We start from the raw sequence: 25,470 nt of genomic DNA on the forward strand, positions 1-25,470 counted from the left end.
GATCACTTTCTTAAAATCAGACGCATTACTAGTTTTTTCTTAAAAGAAAAAGGTTTTCTAATCTTTCCTGGTAGTAAATTCTGAGAATTTGACATGAAGATTTTTGTAGAAGGGACATTGAAAATCCCAAAGTGTAGCGTCTTTTGATAATTTTATAAGTACAATTGACTTTTTATATCTATCCAATAAAGACTAAAGGGTATTGTGAAATCATACTTCTACGAATTATTTCATTAGAAACAGAGTAATTACATCTTAGATATATAGCTTGTTGGTGATCTGGCTGGTGCATGGGCTTTCCTGTGACTATCAAATTGACATTGTTTACTGCCTGTCTGCTTTGTCATAAGGTACAGGGCTACATGTTGTGGATGTAAAAATAAATATTGTCTGATCCTGCCCTCAAGGATCTCAGTGTAATAGGGAATCAAATATAAAACAAATCATTGCAGTTCAACGTAAATGCTAGAGTGCAGAATTAAAAATGGGGATGAGGAGATTAGAGAAGCACAGAGAAGTTTTAATCAACTGCTTGGGGAGTTTGGAAAGGTTTCACGAAGAGGATAATGAAATTAAGTCTTAAAAGCGAGTAGAAGTTTCCAGGTGAGGGAAAGGGTATTTTGGATGAGGAAATAGAATCTGCCAAAGTATGATGGTGTTAAAGAGCACGGTATTTTCTGATAAAGATAAGGGGTTGGGTGTTCCTAGAGCATTATTTCTGAGAGTGAGGTACACATGCCTTGTGAATATATGACAACTTTCCAAGTTTTAAAGAAATTGTTTCACATCTTCCATTTTGATTTGTACTCTTTCTTAAATTTGGGCTACGTGAGAATGTTCTTGTATTAAGATGTCAGACTGGTTCTCCCTTTCCATAATTACTCGTATCCTAGTATCCTACTTTACAAATGAAAGGCGTTCTTCTTACTCATCCTCTTTCTTACTCTGATGGATTTGTTGGGGGTGGGGGGTGGGGAAGGGAGGGTTTTAACTCAAAAACTTCTGGAAAATAAGACAGGCAATTTGAAATATTGCTGTCCATGTTGGAAGTGAATGACCCATGACAGACTAACAAATTAGGTGATTCCCACTTCTTTGCTTTCAGCACAGTTGAAGGAAGTTTAATAAATGTCAGCTGCTAGACTATTAAAAATAATTTTTTGCAATAGATCACTTTGTGAATCCTGGCATGTAACTTGAAAGAGTTCAAAGAATCGTGTCACATTGCTAAAACAAAATTCATTTCATTCTAATCTACTTATTTATGTGAACAAAGTTTCCCAGAGCTTTAAACGATAAAAACAAACAGAGAATTGATGGTGAACCCTGTATCATTCTACCAATAATTAATATTTATCCAATAAGATGTCTTCATAATTCTTCAAGGGAACCTAATTTTAAAAGTTTGATGAACAGAATACTGGACCATAGCATAGAATAGAGTTTTCCTAGGCAGGTAGCCTGAGTTTAAGCAGAAGTAAGTGGCAACTAGACATGATGAGCATTATATGTTTACTTTTCCTATAGGCATGCAGAAGCCAGTGGAAGTTTTTAAATAGGAAACAAAAGTCAAGTATGACATAGTGGTATTATAGAGGGTAGACTGAAGAGTAGGAAGATTGTGATTCTAGGGGAGGGGTGGACTTGGACCTCTGGTAATGGTTTGAAAGAAGAAAAAACAAGCCAAATTGGGGAGAGATATCTGAGTCTTTCACCAGTTGAGGATAAAGAAGACAGAAGAGTTGAGAACTTTTCAAATAATTGGTAATTCCATTAGCCAATAGAGTAAATGCAGAAGGAAGCAGGTTTGATTAGGGGAGGTAAGGCTGAGAAAAGGTAATAATGAGTTCCATTTTGGAGTGGGAAAAATAATTAAAGAAGTACAGGAGATAATATTTTACAATATTACCATCATAGACATAAACACTAGTCTGTTAAGGCTTGCAATAAGGATTTATGTAGCTTAGGATGTCATTAACAGAGATGGTAATTGAAATTAAAGACCAATAGACAACGTGTTGATGTTACTGTAGCTCTTACTTGTGCAATATGTGGATATGTTTATATAAAATAGAATGTAGATTAGGAAGCTAGATAAAGATACAGATTAGGAAACTAGAAACAAGGACAAAATTCTGTAATCCTACCACCATAACAAAACCAGTGTTAGCATTTTGGGGTATTTCCTTACAGATTTTTTGCCTAAGCATCTGCATTTTTCCCTAGTTTTAGTAAGGATGTAGTAGCAAATGGCTATAGTTTTCTTCCATGTCATTAGTATTTGTAATTAGTATTTTTTGTCACACCATAATATTTTATAGTAGATGTACTTAACCATTCACATTACTGTGGAGTTTCTTTCTTGGGTAGTAGTTGTCACGTCACTACTTTAGTTATCATACAGAATGTCCTGATCACTTGAGGTACCAAGAGAGTGCATTAGAGAGTGAAGTAGGTGACAGTTTTCCTTTGCTCAACTTTATAACTTGAGAGCTTTACAAACTTGAAAATTAAGAGTTTTTTAAGATTATTCATGAGGCAAAAGAGTTTATAGTGGCCCACTTTTCCCCCCACAAATGGCATCCAAAAACCTAAATTACCTCAGTATGAAGAAAAGTGTTTGTAGGGAGATTAATGCTTATGTTTTTATTTGTATCAGTATTCGTCTTGATGAAAAAGAGGATACATGATTAAAGAAATACAGGAGAGTGTCTTCTTTCAAAACAGTACCATCATAGACATAAATAATAGTCTGTAAGACTTTGAAAGTAGATGGGGGAAAACATAAGAAAAAGTGATTTTTCTGATGGCAATCAGTTTAACAGTTAATTAGTAAAAAAGCTTACTTGAGCCCCTAGAATTTAAGCCTTCACAACTATATTTCATCTTTGCTTTTCTTTAAATACTGTGGGCCCCAATCATTTTCATTGAGAGATTCTCATTTACCAAGTACACTTTGAAATTCTTTTACAGTATGACCATAGTTCTTACTATTTAGAATATGTATATTGTATACAAGCTATATGTATATAGTACTTTAATTTTCTGTAAATAACTATACTTTTAATAAACTGTTCTTAATTAGAAAATTTTAAAATATTTTTAATAAAAAATCTGGTTTTCATTTTGTTAATTGTTACCAGAGTTTCATGTATAGTTCTATGGCTAACATGTACATATCATCTCACAGTATTCTTATGTATGCAGAGTTATTTTAGGCTGTTGGAGGTTCACAGATGTCTTTATACTTCAACAGTATTCTGTTTTTTCTCTTTGGGGAGAAAAGAATGTGAACTCACAATCTGTTATGAATCTTTTCTGCTTTCTGGCTTCTTCAGATATCCAAGTTCAGAGCACATACCACACCTCTTAAGAGGCATGAGAGCACGTATAGTACTAAATAATATCACAAATGCTTTTACAAAGTAATGATTTATTTCTACAGGACATACAATAGTGTATATAGCTGTTGTATACAGGGCTCACATTTGTTTTCTTTTTCAATATATAAAACTAATAATATTTAAGTAAGCTGCCTTTAATAGTTAAAAATATATTTTCTAAAACAGGAAGGGCTATAAATATAGCTATTCAAATATTTACTAAAACATATTGGGTTCATATTCAAACTATTTACAGTTCTCCAGTTTTTAGGTTTTAGTTTTATTCCTACATAATTCAGAAAATATTTTAGTAAACTGAGTTACTGATACAAAAGAAAATGTATTTGCTTTTTTTTTATGACTTTATTACTAAAAATATATAAGTTTTTTTGAGTGGGGAATGTCAAATATTTGACTTGCAGTGCTAAGGCAGTTTTGAATCTTTTAGAGCTCTGCGGTAGCCCCATCTACCCAGCAAGTGAAGACACCACAGACTTCAAATGCTCCTGATCTAAATGATGCAATTGTGAAACTATTCAATGACTTTGATGTTAAAGAAACCTCCCATCATTTAGTGATTTCTCATCTAGATCTACACATATGTGATGATATTCATGCTAAAGAAAAAGGTAATAAATAATAAAAGCTGCTATTTGAAACTCTTTTTGGTTTTTCTAGAATTTACTACACATCTGGATTGTTTATTGTATGCAATATGTAGTCTGTACTCTTAAGATAACTAGTCATAATTTTATTCATTGAGGTATGTAGATGAAAGGTGTAATTTTAAGCATTGTATATTGGTATAAAATTTTATTTTGCTTTAATAGTTAGTACCTCAACATAATTAATTGTTAGCTGTCAATGCTAATGGTAAAATTACTTTTTTTTTCACGACGGACATCCTTAGAGGTTGATGAAAAATTAGACTTGCCTTGGAATTAACTTTTTCATAATTTTGAAATTGTCTGTAAATTAAATTTTAGTCCACACTCAATTCATAATTATTTGCACATGTATTTTCACTTGATCTTAGCCAAAACGCCGAAAAGCGATGCACATGTATTTCAGCATGATGGTTTATCTACATTTTTCTGACCCTATGGGCATATAAACACAACTATGTGGCTGTTTAACATTTCTTGTGTCTCCTTACTCCAGATCCTCCCTAAATTTGGTCAGGAAGCTAAATCCCAGTTAGGAAGGTTTTTTCTTTCCTTTTAGCTTTTGCTTCTCTTATTTTTCCCTATTTAGTAAACACAGGTAACGGGGTTAACAGGGAGCTGCTCTTGGTCACTTGGAAAATCTGTGGTTCCATACTCTAGGTGCTGGGCATTTCTGTTCCTCCTCCAGAGGGTGTCTCTGGCCCATAAGTGTTGGAAGGATTCATCAGGTGGTCCTGCCTCTAGGACAGTGTTTCTCACACCTTGGTGAGCATGAGAATCAAGCTGAGAATCTTTTTTTTTTTTAATTTTTAAAAAAATAATTATTTATTTATTTATTTATTTTCGGCTGTGTTGGGTCTTCGTTTCTGTGCGAGAGCTTTGTCCAGTTGCGGCAAGCGGGGGGCCACTCTTCATCGCGGTGCGCGGGCCTCTCACCATCGCGGCCTCTCTTGTTGCGGAGCACAGGCTCCAGACGCGCAGGCTCAGTAGCCGTGGCTCACGGGCCCACCTGCTCTGCGGCATGTGGGATCTTCCCAGACCAGGGCTCGAACCCGTGTCCCCTGCACTGGCAGGCAGATTCTCAACCACTGCGCCACCAGGGAAGCCCGATAATCTTTTTTAAATGGAGACATCCAACGTGGGGCCTCAGACCTGAATCAGAATCTATGTCTTTGAAAGTTGTTGCTTTGAATTTTTAAAGCTGAGAGAGTGAATATTGAGACCAACCCCTGTAACTTCTATTGCTCCTATACTTAGCAATAGAAGTTACCTTGCCTTTTCAGAAAGGGCAGCCAGATATCAGCTACCAGATAAAAGGGTGGAGCAGAAAAGGTAAGGAAGATTTGGAGTTTGGAGAGAGATTTGCTGTCTTTTGTTTGTCTACCTTTTGTGTCATTTGGCTTGTAGTTGGCATCTTCTGCTTTAGTGATTTGAAAGGAAAATCAGAAAAAGTTAAAACAGACCAAAATAACAAAATGAGGGGTCAAGGTTAAGTCATCAGCAAAAAAAACAGAGAAAAGTGTTTTCTCAGCTCTTTTACGTTCCTCCCTCTATATTCCCTCATAGAATAAGCTAAATGATGTTATTTAAGGAGAAAACCCCTCCACCAAAATAGCTTCCTCATCTTAAAGATCTGTAATCAGTTCTCTACTATTCTAAAATCCAGAAGGGTCTGAAATGCTTTTTCACAAGTTTGTAAAGAATTCATTTGCTGGCAAAACTTCATCTAAATGAGCACGTTGCTATTTATCATCTTTCTTATACCCACTTAGTGTAAATACTTGAGTTTTGCTGCAGAATTACTATCTTTTGTTACTCAGTGCTGCCTCAGAACCTGCTGGCAGTTTTGTGTTTATATACATACATATATATGTATGTATACACAGATATACGTACATTACTTTAATAAGATCTAAAACAGTTCTGAATTCTGAAACATTTGGCTCCAAGGGTTTTAAATAAGGGATTGTAGATCTGTACTAGAAATTCTGCCAGTTGAGATAAATTGCAGTTAACAAATTAATATAGAGAGTGTGTACATAGCTCTATACTAATTTGTATTTGATTTGTCTATGCTGTCTTAATGTTTGATTTTTATGTTGGAGTTAAACTGACTTTTCATCTACTTCGGATTTCTTTTTTACCTTTTTATTTTTTATTTTTGTTTTTTCTTCTAGTTTTATTGAGATATAATTGACATACAGCACTGTATAAGTTTAAGGCATACAGCATAATGATTTGACTTACATACATCATGAAATGATTATCACAGTAAGTTTAGTGACCATCATCATCTCATATAGATACAAAATTAAAGAAATAAAAAAAAAATTTTCCTTGTGATGAGAACTCTTAGGATTTATTCTCTTAACTTTCATGTACAACATACAGCAGTGTTAATTATATTTATCATGCTGTACATTATATTCCTCGTACTTATTTATCTTATAACTGAAAGTTTGTACCTTTTTACTGCCTTCATCGCATTCTCCCTTCCCTCACCCCTTGCCTCTTGTAACCACAAATCTGATCTCTTTTTCTATGAGTTTGTTTGCTTTTGAAGTCTAGTTGACCTACAGCGCTATGTTAGTTCCTATTACACAACATAGTGATTCGTTATTTCTATACATTTCAAAATGATCACCATGATAAGTCTAGTTATGATCTGTCCCCATTCAAAGATACTATGTAATTATTGACTATATTCCCCACACTGTACATTTCATACCCATGACTCATTTATTTCACAACTGGAAGTTTGTACCACTTAATCTCCCTCACCTATTTTTCTTCTTCCCCTATCTCCCTGTCCTCTGGCAATCACCTATTGACAAATACTGTATGATTTCACTTATATGTGGAATCTAAAAAACAAAGTAAATGAACAGACATAACAAAACAGAAACAGAGTTTTAGATACTTCCAATCTTAACATAGCTGTGTGACTTTAGAAAACTTACCTAACCTAGTAGATTCAATTGCTTCTTCAACAAGAGGCAGGATGATATAAGGTAGTGGTTAGGATTTCCTGGTTTCAAAACCAGCTCTACACTAACTGATTGTATGACCTTGGCCTATTTACTTAATTTTCTTATCTAGAAAATAGGCATAATATTAATGGTATCTATTTCATAGGGTTGCCATGAAGAGCAAATGAATAAGTACAGTTAAAAAATTTAAAACAATGTTTGGCATATGGTTAGGTCTGTAAATATAAAAGTTCTGCTATTCTTGTATCCTCACCTTTTAGCTTAGTACCTTGCAGGGGATAGGGGCTCAATAAATACTTACTAGATTGAATTGCATTTCTTTCTTTTTTAAAAAAGTATTTATTTATTTATTTATTGTCTGCATTGGGTCTTAGTGTGGCACGCAGGATCTTTCGTTGTGGTGCACAGGCTTCTCTCTAGTTGTGGCGTGCAGGCTCCAGAGCACATGGGCTCTGTAGTTGTGGCACGCAGGCTCTCTAGTTGTGGCATGAGGGCTTAGTTGCCCTGCGACATGTGGGAACCTAGTTCCTGGACCAGGTATCGAACCGGCGTCCCTTGCATTGCAAGGTGGATTCTTAACCACTGGACCACCAGGGAAGTCCCTGGATTGCATTTCTTAAAATCCTTATTGAATTAACCTTGGTAACAGAGAGACAGTTATCACTGCTTGGACTGCAGGTATGGTAAGTGAAATGTTTCTTATATTTGCTTAATACTTCTTTCTCTGTCTCTCTTTCAATTTCATCTTTTTCTTTTCCCAGAGTCAAACAGACGTATTACTGGAGGGGCTATGCAACTGTCTTTTACACAGCTAACTATAGATTATTATCCTTATCACAAAGCAGGTTTGTATAACAATTTCTTTAAAAGATGTAAATCTTGCTTTTAAATTATATAGCCAATTTATTTCATTTTGTTGTTATTTTATTATTTTGTTTTAATTTAATTTTTTAAGGAGAAAAGAGATCAAGGCATTTATTATTTCCCCCCCAGCAGTATCTTACCAAGAAAATATAATTGCCATAGAAAATATTCATGAATCTTATATTGAGGTTTATGTAGATTATTAGTAAATATAATTGTTAGAAATTGGAAATATTGTAAACTGATTTAAAACTTAAAAAAATTAGAATATAGAAGACATATTTGTGCTATTTTCTTAATTATGACAAAAGCAAGTTATTAATCTGTTTTGAATTTTTTAATTATATATATTCAAAAATCAAAAAAGAAAATAAAGCAAAAGGATAACAGTGATTTTAGTTAAATTGTAGGATTCCAGGAACCTTTTTTTAAAAACTTTTTTGTATTTTCTAAATTTCATCAATAGATAAGAGTTAATAGGTTCTTTAATAATCACATATTGATAGGCACGTTCCCCCCAAATAATAAAAATGAAAATATGTATGTTTATGGCCAAATTAAGTAATTTGACCTTATACCCATCTCTGCATTTTGGTGATATGTGGCTTTTTATTTTTTAATTCATACAAATAACTGTAATGAGTTTTCTAGAACTTTTAAAATGTGATAAAAATTTTTCTCTTCACAAATTTCAGTTTCCCAGTGTTTGTCATTTGTGTGTCAGTACCTGGTAGAATTTAAAGGTTGTACTATTTGTTTAGAGTTTTGTTTGAAGGGCTTTGTCTTACAGTCTGACCTCCTGATTCATAAGTGACTTACATATACTGAAAATAATTTTTACCATAGAAATCATTCCTACTTAGAAGGTAAAACTTTAAGTCATAAAGTAGGTTTTATTTTCTTAACCCTTTTATGTAGATACTACTTTTCTTAATTGCTACAGATAAACCTAATAATCCTGATTTAAAATTTTTCCTCCAAAATTCCTATATATGATATATATATATATATATATACACATATACATACATATATATATATATGTGTGTGTGTATATATATATATATGGCTGCAGTTTACAACAAATCTCTGATGAAGAGACTTTTTCCTGTATGGTATTTACTGGGATTCCATTCAATGGAGGCATGCCAGGGATTGAGCATTCAGTGAAGGTTGACCAGCAGTGCTGCTTCTTATTGAAACTTTGAGTGATGTTCTACCAAGGATGGGTTCTAGAGAGAAACCCTCCCAGGTTATTTGCTTTTGACACTCCCTCCATTCTAAATGTTTTACTCATATTTTCTAGGAAGATTAATGTCTGTAGTAGGTGAAAGCTGCAAATTTATTGGAAGATTAAAGAATCTCTTGAGAAAATGAATATTTATCATTAGAAGCTTTGCTATAATGGAATAAATGAAAAGTGTGCATTTTTCAGTGAAATACTTGTTATTCATTTTACAGGAGATAGTTGTAATCATTGGATGTATTTTAGTGATGCAACCAAAATAAAAAATGGTTGGGCCAACGAGTTGTTACATGAATTTGAGTGCAACGTTGAAATGCTTAAACAGGCTGTAAAGGATCATGATGTAGGTTCACCTCCTGAATCCCCAACACATGCCTCTCCCCAGCACACACAAACAGGTATTTTACCTCTAACAACATTATGTCATTCCCCTAATATTAATTGGGTGTGTGTATCTGTGTGAATGTGTGTGTATGTTCACCATATGATATTTTCTGTAAATAAATATGGTGTTTAATTAATGTCTAAAAAGCCTGTACCTCATTCAGATCATAGGCTTATAGATCAAAGCACTTTTTAAATTAATATGACTAATAAAAGTAATACCCACGTAGAATATTTCAGACTCTTAAATGACAGGTAGATTCCTCTTTCTAACAAGAATTCCACCCAAAAGTTATTGTATGAGAGTTTCTTCAATGTGATATAAGTATGATTCCCATTTAAAGAATAATTATCACAAAATAAAAGAGTAATCATCATAATAACTTATGTTCTTATATCAGTTTATATATAAAGTATTTCCACATATGTTACCTTGTTTGAGAAATTAGGGTTCATCTATATTTCTAGTAGCTGCCTTAGTAATAAAAGAGTGACTGGTAAAAAATAATTTTACTATAAATTAAAAGGAATTTTTGTTTCCCACAGAGAAAGACTCAACTCTGAAAGGGACTTCCAAAACGCCTACAGTGTTACCTCAACAATCCAAAGTTAAGTTAATGTCTAGTTCTGTTGTGGTTAGACTTGCAGATTTCAATATATACCAGGTATGTTTTATTTCTTAAATTAAATCTTCTGATAAACACCTTTAGTATCTCCTGCAAACAACTCTTATAAACCAGTGCCACCATTTTATTTAAAAACATCTTGACCAGTTTTGTGAAATGGCTAAATTAGACAGAATAGAAAATACCAGATCATTAATTTTCATTTATATGGTTACCCAGAATTAGGCAAACTGTGAGGTTAAGGGCACAGTTTGCCAGACTGCCAAGTCTGCACAAGGCTAATGACACCAACTGTAGTTTCTGGGGTTTCCCTAAACTATGCTTAGATTCGAGAATTTACTAGAAAAACTCACAGAACTCGCCGAAATCAGTTATACTCAGTCACATTTATTACAAGGCAGGAATACGAATTAGAACCAGCCATAGGAAGAGAGCATAGAGTGGAGTTTCAAAGGGCTCCAAATTCAGTATTTCCTTGTCCCTAGGACACATTAGCCTCCCAGGATGAACATGTAACAGTATGTATGAAATATTGCCCACATAGTTGAACTTAGTCTCTACAAGTGGACTTAAAATACTACTAAGACTATCAAGTGTGGTCAGTCCCATTCTGAGTCATCTTGTGAGCATAAACTATCAGTTGTGGTCTCAGGGGTCTACCATGAATAGGAAATTCCAAGACTTTAGAATTACCTCCCAGGACTTTCCCAGCGGTCCAGTGGTTAAGACTCTGCCTTCCAGTTCAGGGGGCGCAGGTTCGATCCCTGGTCGGGGAACTAAGATCCCACTTGCCATGCGATACGGCCAAAAAAAAAAATTTAAAAAGAAAACATTAAAAAAAAGAGAATTACCTCCCAAGAGTAGGGACAAAGGCCAGACCTCTCTTTGTAGGCCAGATTACTTATTACACAAAGGTCTTAGTGGAATAAACTAAAATACGATTTTTCCTTAATTAACTACTAAGTATTGACTATACTGTGAACATAATTTTATAGCTAAGAACTCTGTCCTATTTATACTAACATTCTTATTCAGGCTATAATCGGTACAACATGGTCTAACATCACAACCCTTGAGACCAACACAGTAAAACTATGACCCTTTTTTTTTTTTTTTAAATAAAGGATTTCAAGTATGTATTATCATTTGTGAATTGTTTTTGTATATTTTGATAAGTCTATGTCTTTGAGACTTAGTTTTATCTGGAAAGTTTTCATTTTACTCAGTAGTTTTCAACTAGGGCCAGTTTTGCCCTCCAGAGGACATTTGGCAATGTCTGAGGACAATTTTTGTTGTCACAGCTGGAGGGGGTTGCTGCTGACATCTAGTGGGTAGAGATCAGTGTTGCTGCTGAACATTCTACAATGCACTGGACAGCCCCCATAACAAAGTTATCTGGCCCCAAATATCAATAGTGCCAATTTTGAGATACCCTGATTTAAGAGTTACTTTCTTATTGTGCAATTGCTTCTTTCTTAATGTTCTCTATATAATGCATTATACTTGAATAAATTCATATGGAAATGGGGAAGGGGAATCACCCATAATCCCATATGATTGAGAATGAAATACAGTAAAGAAATCCCACATACACGAATACACCAGAACAAAACAAACAAAAGTAACTGGAAGAAAATAAGATAGTATGTTCATCCCAATTTGAATAACTTTTTAACTATTAAAAGAAAAGGGAAAAAGGCTATTGTCTACTATATAAAATAACTTGACACTCTGGATTTGAAAAGAATTTGTTTCCATGTATGCAGAGAAAAGCTTCTTATTAGACAATGTAAGGAACTGACTTAAATTTATGAAGACTGTACAAATAATCAAAGGTTTGATTAGCAATTTATACAAGGGGAAACAAATAAAACATTGAAGAGTCATTCCACTTCACATGAGAAATATACATGTTTGTTGAATGAATGAAAAAAAATAACCTTGAGATGTATTCCTGGGTCTGCTAAACAAGCATAAATAAATGAAACTGATAAAATGCTATTGGTTGAACTTTGGAGAAATTAGTATACAAGTTTTTGATGTGATTATAAATTAACTGTTTTGGGCAGAGAGTGAAAAATGTGTAACATGAATCTTAAAACTAATAGTCTATTGGAAAAATAATTTAAGAGCTCGAACTATTTGACAGGAGCATTTATAGTTGTACTGTTACTTTTAAATTAATTTTTATTGTGGTAAAATATACATGACATAACATTTATCATTTTAACCATTTTTAAGTGTACAGTTCATTGACATTAAGTATATTCACATTGCTGTACAACCATCACCACTGTCTGTCTCTGTAATTTTTTTGTTATTCTAAACTAAAGCTCTGTATATAATTATATTATTTTTCATAACAATGAATTATGGTAAAGAACTATTATAAAGTACATAGTTGGGAAGCAGTTCAGTCTTGAGGACTTGGATCTGTGTCCTGACTCTGCCACTTAACTTATTTGTATTGTCTTACAGAAATTTTCTATCTGTTATTGTAAGGCTCAAAGTAGTAAGTTTGCAAAGAAAATTGTACAGAATTGACTTTGTAATTAATAAGAATCCAAAGAGGTTATAGTTTTATGAATAAGTTAATTGGTATTATTTTAAAATAATTTAATATGAAATTAAATATATGATAAAGATTACATTGGCAATTAATTAATTAATTATTGGAAGTAGTTTTAAGAGTTTGAAGTACTGTCCATGTTGCATAAATTCTTTGGAAAGGGCTTTGTTTAGTGTTACTTCAATACACTTAATTATTTTTTTTCAGGTCTCTACAGCAGAACAATGTCGTTCCTCACCCAAAAGTATGATTTCTTGCAATAAAAAATCCCTGTATCTTCCACAAGAAATGTCAGCTGTCTATATAGAATTCACAGAATATTACTATCCAGATGGAAAGGATTTTCCAAGTAAGAGAGTTTCCTTTTTTGTTATTGTTTGTCCATTACTTGGGAAGTTGATTTTTTCTTGCTAAGTTTTCGAGTATTATAAATGTGAAAAAAGAAAAAAGTCCATTGTTCTTTACCCTTGTAATCATTGTGTTTAGTATATAACTCTAGTATAGCATTTTTACTTATTATTTGTTCATATGTTCTTTTCCCTTACTAGCTTGTAGCATCCTTGATATCAGGAACCATGTAGTATTCATGCTTCATTTTATCCCTGAGGTTTGACTCATTTTTGTTCTTAGTAGCTGTTGTTAAATGAAAGAATGAATGAGAGGTTATTGTAGAATAAGGTCATTTTTTTTTCTTTAGTAAAACTTCATTTATATTTCAGCTACATAAAACTATTTCATTAAAAAATGAATAGTGAAGTTATCCTTTTAGTTATAGAGAATTTGGGAGGCTAGGTTTTGATACCCAGATGTATACCTTAGACAACTTTTGGCACTTGTCTTTTGTTAGAAACATTGAATTACATGAATTTTCATTTGTAAGCTACTTTATGATTCTACATTTGTATTCTTTGCTATTGTCTCAGTTCATCTAATTCTTCAAACTAAAATTTGCCTTTGTTTATGTGGTACCTTTTCATTATTTTGTTTGAAAATCATAGTTGAGAAAAAGTGTTTAAACGAAATAGGTTATATTATTTGAGGAAAAAAATTTTTTTAAAGTGGAACTCCAGATTCTTTGACCTACTTAGGTCGTTTGTTTAATATTCACTTAATATAGGTTTTTAGTTTCAAAGGGAATTTCTGATGCTCATGCCTTTGTTGTTAAATAAAAAAAAAAAGATATCCTTTGGAGAAAGAAATTACTTTGGAGAAAGAGATGTCAAACTATTTTAACATTTTAATCCTCATTTGTAACGACCTTTTAGGATCTAATCTCCTCACCATCATCATGCTTTTCAGTATTCTTTTGTGTATTTCAAATTTGTTTTCTCTTCTACCTCCTTGACTGAAACAATGAGAAAATTAAGATAGGTTAAGGCATTTGCTCAGCACCTTGTGAAGAATAAAATGGCACAGCTGAAACTCAAGTATAGGTCTTTTAAATCGAAATTCTTCCTACCCTTCCCCCCAACTATATTTCACTGCCTCCCCAGGTTATTCACAACTATTTACCTGTAATTGGATAATCCCATTGTTTCCAACACCCACCCCCCAAATTGTTTTCCTTAAATAATGTCTCATTCATTGAACTAGTAACTTTTCTTCAGACTAAAGCCTATAGTTTCCAGGATTTCAGACTTCTAATCTAGGTTTATTTCTATCAGTTTTGTTAACATGCACCAAGGGAATTATAATCCCATTCTATAATCTATACGTTTTTTTCTGATAAAAATATAAAACTCCTTCCCAGCAATTTAAATCTTAGCCACCTAGGAGTGAAATTGGTTGCTTACGTTTAACTGTTTTCAACTTTTTATTATGGAAATTTTCAAACAGATACAAAAGTAAAGAACATAGTATACTGAATCCCCGTGTATAGGGATCCATTTTCAGTCCTCACATTTTGCCTTTCTGTTAAGTGATCCAACTTTAAAAATATATAACCTTTTTTTATAATTGTAACATGCATTCATTATATTAAAAAAAAAAAGAGAAAATGCCAAAAATTTGAAAAATGCCTGTGAGCCTACAATTTAGAGACAACTTCTACTAACATAAGTGTATCAGTTTGCTAAGGCTGCCATAATAAAATACCACAGACTGGGTGGTTTAAACAACAAATTTATTTCCTCACAGTTCTGGAGGCTAGAAGTTCTAGGTCAGAGTGTTGACAGTGTTGTTTCCTCAGAGACCTCTTTCCTTGGCTTGTAGATGGCTGTCTTCTCACATGGTTTTTCCTCTGTGTGTGTCCATTTCTTAAGCTCTTCTAATGACACCTGTCATAGTGGACTAGAGCCCACCCACATGAACTCATTTTTACCATAATTGCCTCTTTAAAAGCCCTATCTCCAAATACAGCTAATTCTGAGGTATTAGGGGTTAGAACTTCAGCATATCAATTTTGAGGGGATGCATTTCAGACCACAACATTAAGTACAGTGTTGTTAGTCCTGTTTTTAATGTATGCGTTTCTTTAACATATTTGATTTACATCCTGTCCTTTTCCCTTAATGATCCTAGTTTCTACAAGTTCATTTTAAATATCTTTAATAGCTATGTAGTAATCTATTTCATAAGTAGACCCCTGTTAGAAACTGCAACTAGATCTCTCTACTGCTTAGTGTACCAGGTTTCTTCCTCTATCCCAGATATGGAGTCAGGGTTCTTCTATCCTGGACTACATTTGCTCTCTAGTTCTCTCTGTGGCTGCCATCATCACTCAATCTGTATTTGAGATTCCCTCCCCTTTCTTCCCTTGACATGATCGCTTCAGCAACCCACTTCCTTACTATCCTCAGAGATAAGCACCTCCACATCCCAATAAGATGTTTCTGTTTATATATATAAATATAAATATATATATTTATATATATAAATATATATAAATTTATTTATTTATTTTTGGCTGCATTGGGTCTTCATTGCCGTGCGCGGGCTTTCTTTAGTTGTGGCGAGCAGGGGTTACTCTTCATTGCAGTGTGAGGGCTTCTTATTGCGTTGGCTTCTCTTGTTGCAGAGCACGGGCTCTAGGTGCGTGGGCTTCAGTAGTTGTGGCACACAGGCTCAGTAGTTGGGGCTCGCAGGCTCTAGAGCACAGGCTCAATAGTTGTGGTGCATGGGCTTAGTTGCTCCATGGCACATGGGAGCTTCCCGGACCAGGGATCGAACCTGGGTCCCCTGCATTGGCAGGCAGATTCTTAACCAGTGCGCCACCAGGGGAGTCCCAAGAAGGTAAAGTTTTTGAAGTTTGCTTCTTGGTGACTGTAACAATAGGAAAAGAAATCAAAACAATACCTCTTATTTATACAGTTAGTTTTAGATTAAACTGCATACTTTTTTTTTAACATCTTAATTGGAGTATAATTGCCTTACAACGGTGTGTTAGTTTCTGCTGTATAACAAAGTGAATCAGCTATACATATACGTATATCCCCATATCTCCTCCCTCTTGTGTCTCCCTCCCATCCTCCCTATCCCACCCCTCTAAGTGGTCACAGTGCACTGAGCTGATCTCCCTGTGCTATGCGGCTGCTTCCCACTAGCTATCTATTTTACATTTGGGAGTGTGTATATGTCCATGCCACTCTCTCACTTCATCCCAGCTTACCCTTCCCCCTCCCTCTGTCCTCAAGTCCATTCTCTGTATCTGTGTCTTTATTTCTGTCTGTCCTGCCCCTAGGTTCTTCAGAATCATTTTCTTTTTTTTTTTTAGATTCCATATATATGTGTTAGCATATGGTATTTGTTTTTCTCTTTCTGACTTACTTCACTCTGTATGACAGACTCTAGGTCCATCCACCTCACTACAAATAACTCAATTTCATTTCTTTTTATGGCTGAGTAATATTCCACTGTATATATGTACCACATCTTCTTTAGCCATTCATCTGTCGATGGACACTTAGGTTGCTTCCATGCCCTGACTATTGTAAATAGAGCTGCAGTGAACATTGTGGTACATGTCCCTTTTTGAATTATGGTTTTCTCAGGGTATATGCCCAGTAGTGGGATTGCTAGGTCGTATGGTAGTTCTATTTTTAGTTTTTTAAGGAACCTCCATACTGTTCTCCATAGTGGCTGTATCAATTTACATTCCCACCAGCAGTACCAGAGGGTTCCCTTTTCTCCACACCCTCTCCAGCATTTATTGTTTGTAGATTTTTTAATGATAGCCCTTCTGACTGGTGTGAGGTGATACCTCATTGTAGTTTGGATTTGCATTTCTCTAATGATTAGTGATGTTGAGCATCCTTTCATGTGTTTGTTGGCAATCTGTATATCTTCTTTGGAGAAATGTCTGTTTAGGTCTTCTGCCCATTTTTGGATTGGGTTGTTTGTTTTTTTGATATTCAGCTGCATGAGCTGCTTGTATCTTTTGGAGATTAATCCTTTGTCAGTTGCTTCATTTACAACTATTTTCTCCCATTCTGAGGGTTGTCTTGTTGTCTTGTTTATGTTTTCCTTTGCTCTCCGAAAGCTTGTAAGTTTCATTAGGTCCCATTTGTTTATTTTTGTTTTTATTTCCATTTCTCTAGGAGTTGGGTCAAAAAGGATCTTGCTGTGATTTATGTCATAGAGTGTTCTGCCTATGATTTCCTCTAAGAGTTTTATAGTGTCTGGCCTCACATTTAGGTCTTTAATCCATTTTGAGTTTATTTTTGTGTATGGTGTTAGGGAATGTTCTAATTTCATTCTTTTACATGTAGCTGTCCAGTTTTCCCAGCACCACTTATTGAAGAGGCTGTCCTTTCTCCTTTGTATATTCTTCCCTCCTTTATCAAAAATAAGGTGACCATATGTGTGTGGGTTTATCTCTGGGCTTTCTATTCTGTTCCATTGATCTATATTTCTATTTTTGTGCCAGTACCATACTGTCGTGATTACTGTAGCTTTGTAGTATAGTCTGAAGTCCAGGAGCCTGATTCCTCCAGCTCCGTTTTTCTTTCTCAAGGTTGCTTTGGCTATTTGCGGTATTTTGTGTTTCCATACGAATTGTGACATTTTTTTTCTAGTTCTGTGAAAAATGCCCTTGGTAGTTTGATAGGGATTGCATTGAATCTGTAGATTGCTTTGGGTAATATAGTCATTTTCACAGTGTTGATTCTTCCAATCCAGAAACATGGTATATCTCTCCATCTGTTTGTATCATCTTTAATCTCTTTCATCAGTGTCTTATAGTTGTCTGCATACAGGTCTTTTGTCTCCTTAGCTAGGTTTATTCCTATGTATTTTATTCTTTTTGTTGCAGTGGTAAATGGGAGTGTTTCCTTAATTTCTCTTTCACATTTTTCATCATTAGTGTATAGGAATGCCAGAGATTTCTGTGCATTAATTTTGCATCCTGCTACTTTACCAAATTCATTGATTAGCTCTAGTAGTTTTCTGGTAGCATCTTTAGGATTCTCTATGTAAGGTATCATGTCATCTGCAAACAGTGACAGTTTTACTTCTCCTTTTCTGATTTGGATTCCTTTAATTTCTTTTTCTTCTCTGATTGCTGTGGCTAAAACTTCCAAAACTATGTTGAATAATAGTGGTGAGAGTGGGCAACTGTGTCTTGTTCCTGATCTTAGAGGAAACGGTTTCAGTTTTTCACCATTGAGAACGATGTTGGCTGTGGGTTTGTCATATATGGCCTGTATTATGTTGAGGTAAGTTCCCTCTATGCCTACTTTCTGGAGGGTTTTTATCATAAATGGGTGTTGTATTTTGTTGACAGCTTTTTTCTGCATCTATTGAGATGATCCTATGGTTTTTCTCCTTCAGTTTGTTAATATGGTGTATCACAGTGATTGATTTGCATTTATCAAAGAATCCTTGCATTCCTGGGATAAACCCCACTTGATCACGGTGTATGATTCTTTTAATGTGCTGTTGGATTCTGTTTGCTAGTATTTTTTTGAGGTTTTTTGCATCTATGTTCATCAGTGATATTGGCCTGTAGTTTTCTTTCTTTGTGCCATCTTTGTCTGGTTTTGGTATCAGGGTGATGGTGGCCTCGTAGAATGAGTTTGGGGGTGTTCCTCCCTCTGCTATATTTTGGAAGAGTTTGAGAAGGTTAGGTGTTAGCTCTTCTCTAAATGTTTGATAGAATTCACCTGTGAAGCCATCTGGTCCTGGGCTTTTGTTTCTTGGAAGATTTTTAATCACAGTCTCAATTTCAGTGCTTGTGATTGGTCTGTTTATATTTTCTGTTTCTTCCTGGTTCAGTCTTGGAAGGTTGTGCTTTTCTAAGAATTTGTCCATTTCTTCCAGATTGTCCATTTTATTGGCATATAGTTGCTTGTAGTAATCTCTCATGATCCTTTGTATTTCTGCAGTGTCAGTTGTTACTTCTCCTTTTTCATTTCTAATTCTATTGATTTGAGTCTTCTCCCTTTTTTTTTTTGATGAGTCTGGCTAATGGTTTATCAACTTTATTTATCTTCTCAAAGAACCAGCTTTTAGTTTTATTGACGTTTGCTATTGTTTCCTTCATTTCTTTTTCATTTATTTCTGATCTGATCTTTATGATTTCTTTCCTTCTGCTAACTTTGGGGGGTTTTTTGTTCTTCTTTCTCTAATTGCTTTAGGTGTAAGGTTAGGTTGTTTATTTGAGGTGTTTCTTGTTTCTTGAGTTAGGTTTTTATTGCTATAGACTTCCCTGTTAGAACTGCTTTTGCTGCATCCCATAGGTTTTGGGTTGTCGTGTTTTCATTGTCATTTGTTTCTAGGCATTTTTTGATTTCCTCTTTCTTTTCTCTAGTGATCTCTTGGTTATTTAGTAGTGTATTGTTTAACCTTCATGTGTTTGTATTTTTACAGACTTTTTCCTGTAATTGATATCTAGTCTCATAGCACTGTGGTCAGGAAAGATACTTGATACGATTTCAATTTTCTTAAATTTACCAAGGCTTGATTTGTGACCCAAGATATGATCTGTCCTGGAGAATGTTCCATGAGTGCTTGAGAAGAAAGTGTATTCTGTTGGTTTTGGATGGAATGTCCTTTAAGTATCAATTAAGTCCATCTTGTTTAATGTATCATTTAAAACTTGTGTTTCCTTATTTATTTTCATTTTGGATATCTGTCCATTGGTGAAAGTGGGTTGTTAAAGTCCCCTACTATGATTGTGTTACTGTCGATTTCCCCTTTTATGGCTGTTAGCATTTGCCTTATGTATTGAGGTGCTCCTGTGTTGGGTGCATACATATTTCCAATTGTTGTATCTTCTTGGATTGATCCCTTGATCATTATGTAGTGACCTTCTTTGTCCCTTGTAATAGTCTTTATTTTAAAGTCTATTTTGTCTGATATGAGAATTGCTACTCTAGCTTTCTTTTGATTTGCATTTGCATGGAATATCTTTTTCCATCCCCTCACTTTCAGTCTGTGTGTGTCCCTAGGTCGCAAGTGGGTCTCTTGTAGACAGCATATATGCGGGTCTTGTTTTTGTATCCATTCAGCCAGTCTATGTCTTTTGGTTGGAGCATTTAATCCATTTACATTTAAGGTAGTTATCGATATGTATGTTCCTATTACCATTTTCTTAATTGATTTGCATTTAAACTGCATATTTTTCCATTAGTGAAGCAATGAAAGATGTTTTCTGTCTCTCCAAATGTGTTTGCTATCATCTACAGGTAGTATCACTTTAATCTTGTAAATAACATTGCAAAACCTTTTAATCTTAATTTAAGGAGAATAAAACTTGGTTAAAATGTATTTTGTGTTCTCAGGGAAGATTTAGAACTATCAGTTTATTAAAAATCTTTAAAAATTTTTTTTCTCCACAGTTCCATCTCCCAACCTTTATAGCCAGCTGAATGCACTACAGTTTACTGTGGATGAAAGAAGTATTCTATGGTTAAATCAGTTTCTGTTGGATTTAAAACAGAGTCTTAATCAGTTTATGGCTGTGTACAAGTTGAATGACAATTCAAAATCTGATGAGCATGTTGATATTCGAGTTGATGGCTTAATGCTAAAGGTACCATATAAACAAGTGGCTGTGAGAACAAACCCATTTTTACAGAAGAAAAGTTATTTCCAGGATTTAAGATGGGTGCTCAAATATAAGTCAACTTCATTGCAATATTAATTTTGTTTTTGAAATTTGAATTTTAATTTCAGTTTTTCAATTATGGAAGCTTTAAGAGACTGCTTCCCCGCCCTTCCCCACCCCTTCTTTCTCTACTTTTCTTCTTTTTTTTTTCCCCCTGCTCATCCATTTGGAGGTAAGCAGTAGAAATAAATTTAAATGTCTTTTTTTTTTCTACTTCTTACTGGAGCTTATCCATTTGGAGGTAAGCAGTAGAAATAAATTTAAATATCATTTTTTTTCTACTTCTTACTGGAGCTGATAGAAATTTTTTAAGAAGGGTAAATAATACAGTGACGCTTTTAAGTTATATCTGGGTTTTATTTGTTACATTTATTGTTATTAATATCCAAAGATAATAGAAAGTTGTGTTTTATTATAGCCAAGTAGTTGATAATCAGAATTCCATGGATATTTAAACTTTAAAGGAAGGAAGCTAAAATTTAAAAAGAAAACAGTATAGTGTAGTAAATAGAGTAAGATTTGGGCATGGATGGATATTTCAGTTTCTAGCTCTGTTGCTGGTAGACTAAATTTACATACCCTTAATTTCTTCTCTGTAAAATGAGATTAATAATACTCAACAGTTGCATTGCAGAAATGTTTTAAAGATCGTTTCAAAGACCTTAAAATATTCAATATAAAGAGACACACTTTATAACATTTATAATTATAATTTAAAACACAATTACATAATGATCTTTACATTTTGTGAATATGGGCAGTTTGAGTTTTAAAATCAGTCACTTTGAACTCTTTGTTGTGAATATTTTGAGGACTGGGCTTAATTATCTGTAGAAAATAATTTTACTAAATAGTTTGACCTATACTCCTAAGTTTATTTTATTAATAGTTTTCTCCCAGAAAAGTGATTCTAATGACAGTTTTCCAGTCATTCCATTTACTTATCTAGTCATCCTCCAAATCACTTGGATTTAAAATATCGTAACAAAAAATTCTCTTTTCCAAACTTTGTGCTTTCTTATTTACTCAGGGCGTATATATACTCAGGGCATAGTAAGCATTTAATAATTGATTTAATTCAGTTTTGTTCCTTTTATTTTGTGATATATTGTCTACAAATATGTATATGTGTGTTATGTACTTTATTCATTATTTATAGGGTTTTTTCCTTTGTTTCTTTTCTTAGTTGTTAATCATTTAAGCCTTTTTCATTTGGTTTAATAAGATTTGGGAGGGAGAGTATTTTATGTGAAGATAGAAAATTAGTGTTTTGGGGTGAAATGTCAAAAAGAATTCCTGAACCAAGTCATGCTCTTGATTGTTTTATCTTCAAGATATATGGATTTGTAAGTCAGACTAGATTAATGTTTTTTCTCTTCTAGTTTGTCATTCCTTCTGAAATGAAATCTTCTGAATGTCATCAAGATCAACCACATGCAATTTCTATTCAGAGTTCAGAAATGATTGCTACAAATACAAGATACTGTTCAAACTGTCGACATTCTGATTTAGAAGCTTTGTTTCAAGACTTCAAAGATTGTGATTTTTTCAGTAAAACATATACCAGTTTCCCCAAATCTGGTGACAATTTTAATCTTCTGCATCCAATCTTCCAGAGACATGCTCATGAACAAGATACCAAACTGCATGAAGTTTATAAAGGAAATGTTACTCCTAAGTTGAATAAATACACTCTTAAAACTTCTGCTGCCACGGATGTTTGGGCTGTGTACTTTTCTCAATTTTGGATAGATTATGAAGGGATGAAAAGTGGAAAAGGACGACCAATAAATTTTGTAGATTCTTTCCCTCTTTCCATCTGGATTTGTCAACCAAAAAGGTATGCATTGTCACAAAAATTGCTGCAGACTTGTAATCAGATATCTCTAAATACATCACAAAGTGAGTCCAGTGATCTGACTGGCCGATGGAAGCGGAAAAAGCTCTTGAAGGAGTATTATAGTACAGAGTCTGATCCCTTGACAAATGGTAGTCAGAAACCTTCAGATACATTTTTAAGATTTTCCTCTTCATCATCAGATGCAGATATTCATGTCCTGGTTCACATTCATAAACATGTCAGTATGCAGATCAATCACTACCAGTATCTGCTCCTGCTTTTCCTCCACGAGTCACTTATTTTGCTTTCAGAGAATTTAAGAAAAGATGTAGAAGCTGTGACTGGCAATCCAGCTAGTCAGACATCCATTTGCATTGGAATTTTACTTAAAAGTGCGGAAGTGGCTCTTTTGCTTCATCCAGTAGATAAAGCAAATAGTCTTAAGTCTCCTGTTTCTGAAAGTGTGAGTCCAGTGGTTCCTGATTATTTGCCTACAGAAAATGGAGAATTTTTGTCTTCAAAAAGAAAACAAGTTAATAGTGGTATAAAACAAATTAGAAGTGTAACTGTTAATCATATGTCAGACAACAGATCTATGAGTATTGACCTTAGCCATGTCCCTTTGAAGGATTCTTTGCTTTTTAAATCAGCTAGTGATACAAATCTGCAAAAAGGTATTTCTTTTCTGGATTATTTATCAGATAAAAATTTAGGGAAAATAAGCGAAGATGGAAGTAGTGGAATTGTTTGCAAAAGTGGCTCAGGAGAAATTGGATCAGAAACAAGTGGCAAAAAGGATTCATCTTATACAGATTCAAATAGTGTCTTAAACTACAGAGAAGACTCAAGTATGCTGTCATTTGATAATGGTGGTAATCAGAACATACTTTCAAATAGTTTAACTAGTAAAGGAAATGAAACCATAGAGTCAATCTTTAAAGCTGAAGATTTGCTTCCAGAAACAGTTTCACTCTCTGAGAACATGGAAATCAGTAAAGAAGAAGCACCCACAGTCAGAACACTTAAATCACAGTCATCTTTAAGGTAACAACTGACTGTTAGAATTTGGGGTGGGAGGTTTGTTTTATTTGTGTGTGTATATGTGTGTGTGTGTGTGTGTGTGTGTGTGTGTAGAATTTGGGGTGGGGGTTGTGTGTGTGTGTGTGTGTGCGTGCATGCACGCACACACATGTGCATGTACTTATGAGTATATTTTGGCTTTGGACAGAAAACCATGATAAATATGGCATTGTTAGAGTTAACACATGGAAGAGTAGGTTTTTCAAAATATGAAAATACTTTAAGTTTATATAATTTTAAAAATTGTGTATACTATATAAATATATATTTATTTTGTTTGAAGTATTCTTTAGAAAGAATTCTTTTCCTTTTACATGATGATTTTCTGATAATTTTGTTTGTTAACAGCAGAAAGCCTAAGGAACGTTGCCCACCCAACATGGCTCCACTCTCTGTTTCTTATAAGAACATGAGAAGAAGCCCCTCACAAACCTCACTGGATACCATTTCACTTGACAGCATGATATTGGAAGAACAGTTGTTAGAAAGTGATGGAAGTGATAGTCATATATTTTTGGAAAAAGGTAAAGCAATACAGTTTAAGAATTCATATTATATATACACAAATCTTAGAAGTGGTGTTTTAAGTTTTTTTATTTATATTCAATAATCAATCACAGCCCAAAAAGACTTATTTATTTATACACACATACATGCACAATACAAAGAGCATTGTACCTAACTTTCTAATGGTTGTTTCATTGCTTCTTTTGACCAGATACTCCCTTCCTTTTTATGGACAACATCCAACAATTATTTATATACAGTCATTTAGATCGTAAAGCAGACAACATTAATTCTACTAGCCTCTATCACAGGGACTCCTATATCTGGAATTTTGATTAGGTAGGCTTAATTTGCATGATGAATTCTCAACTATGTGCTCCTATGACTGGAATTTTTCCAGACTGGATCTGTTAATTCCCATAACCAGAATTCTCTTTCATACATGATAGTGTATGATGGAACTACATGATTCCCCTATTTTATTCAGAAGCAACTAATGCCCTAGTACAGACCACTAGGAATGACTTAGTATTAGATGCATCCCCACCACTAAGGCATTGGGGACTTTGTGAACAGGAATAAAACCATGGACCAAAGCCAGAGAATAGTTGCCACAGACCCTGAAGCTTAAGAGACCAGAGGCAAATGTGAATTACTTTGTGTATGAAGAGTAATAAACCTATTGATGTAGTTGAAAACAGCTTAGGTAAGGAAAGGCTCATAGCTTTAGAAACTGAAGCTTAGAGAAATGAATATACAGTCAGGAAGTAATAGAGGCAGATTTGGAACTCAGCTAGTCTGACTCAGGAACCTCAGCTTTTAACCAACCAGTATGCTATGCTAGTACCCCAGACTTGGGAAATGATTACTATATGTAAACTAAAAGCCTTAACCCAACACTTTTGTAGGCAATTCATAGCAATCCCCTTTCCAGCATACTTTACCAGTTAAATGTAGACAAGTTACTGATATGGGTCATAAAAATCTATTCTAGATTCACAGATAGCTCTATTGCCTAGTTCCCTTGCCCCCTTATGGCTTAAAATTCTACTTTAATAGAGGATTTCTGTTTTATGATCAAATGATGCTTCAAAAACAGTGTTCCTGTAGAAAATATCTCTACTTACTCTTAAAAAGCATCAGTGATTTTCTTGTTTCTGAAAATTAAATAATTAATAAAAGTGACTACCACTCAATGTGGAAAACTTGGAAAATATAAACAACTACAATTTGGAAAATAAAATAACCCAAAAGTCCCACAATCTAGAGATA

General features: G+C 34.1%; 1 protein-coding gene across 5 annotated transcripts in view; it reads left to right on the top strand.

The window, feature by feature from the left end:
* BLTP3B (bridge-like lipid transfer protein family member 3B) overlaps nt 1-25,470 on the top strand; it is a 92,882-nt gene that overhangs the window by 46,790 nt on the left and 20,622 nt on the right. For 3 of the 5 annotated variants that reach the window (XM_007165829.2, XM_007165828.3, XM_057555930.1), the window contains 8 exons: nt 3,832-4,012; nt 7,800-7,883; nt 9,364-9,546; nt 10,079-10,197; nt 12,935-13,076; nt 20,503-20,696; nt 22,154-23,655; nt 24,040-24,215. In XM_007165829.2, coding sequence (XP_007165891.2) covers nt 3,832-4,012; nt 7,800-7,883; nt 9,364-9,546; nt 10,079-10,197; nt 12,935-13,076; nt 20,503-20,696; nt 22,154-23,655; nt 24,040-24,215 — 2,581 coding nt within the window. Of the gene's footprint in view, nt 1-3,831; nt 4,013-7,799; nt 7,884-9,363; nt 9,547-10,078; nt 10,198-12,934; nt 13,077-20,502; nt 20,697-22,153; nt 23,656-24,039; nt 24,216-25,470 lie in introns of those variants that run through there. The other 2 variants (XM_028166433.2, XM_007165831.3) reach the window with 2 other exon arrangements.

The sequence above is a fragment of the Balaenoptera acutorostrata genome, chromosome 11, assembly GCF_949987535.1.
Source record: "Balaenoptera acutorostrata chromosome 11, mBalAcu1.1, whole genome shotgun sequence".
NCBI lineage: Eukaryota > Metazoa > Chordata > Mammalia > Artiodactyla > Balaenopteridae > Balaenoptera > Balaenoptera acutorostrata.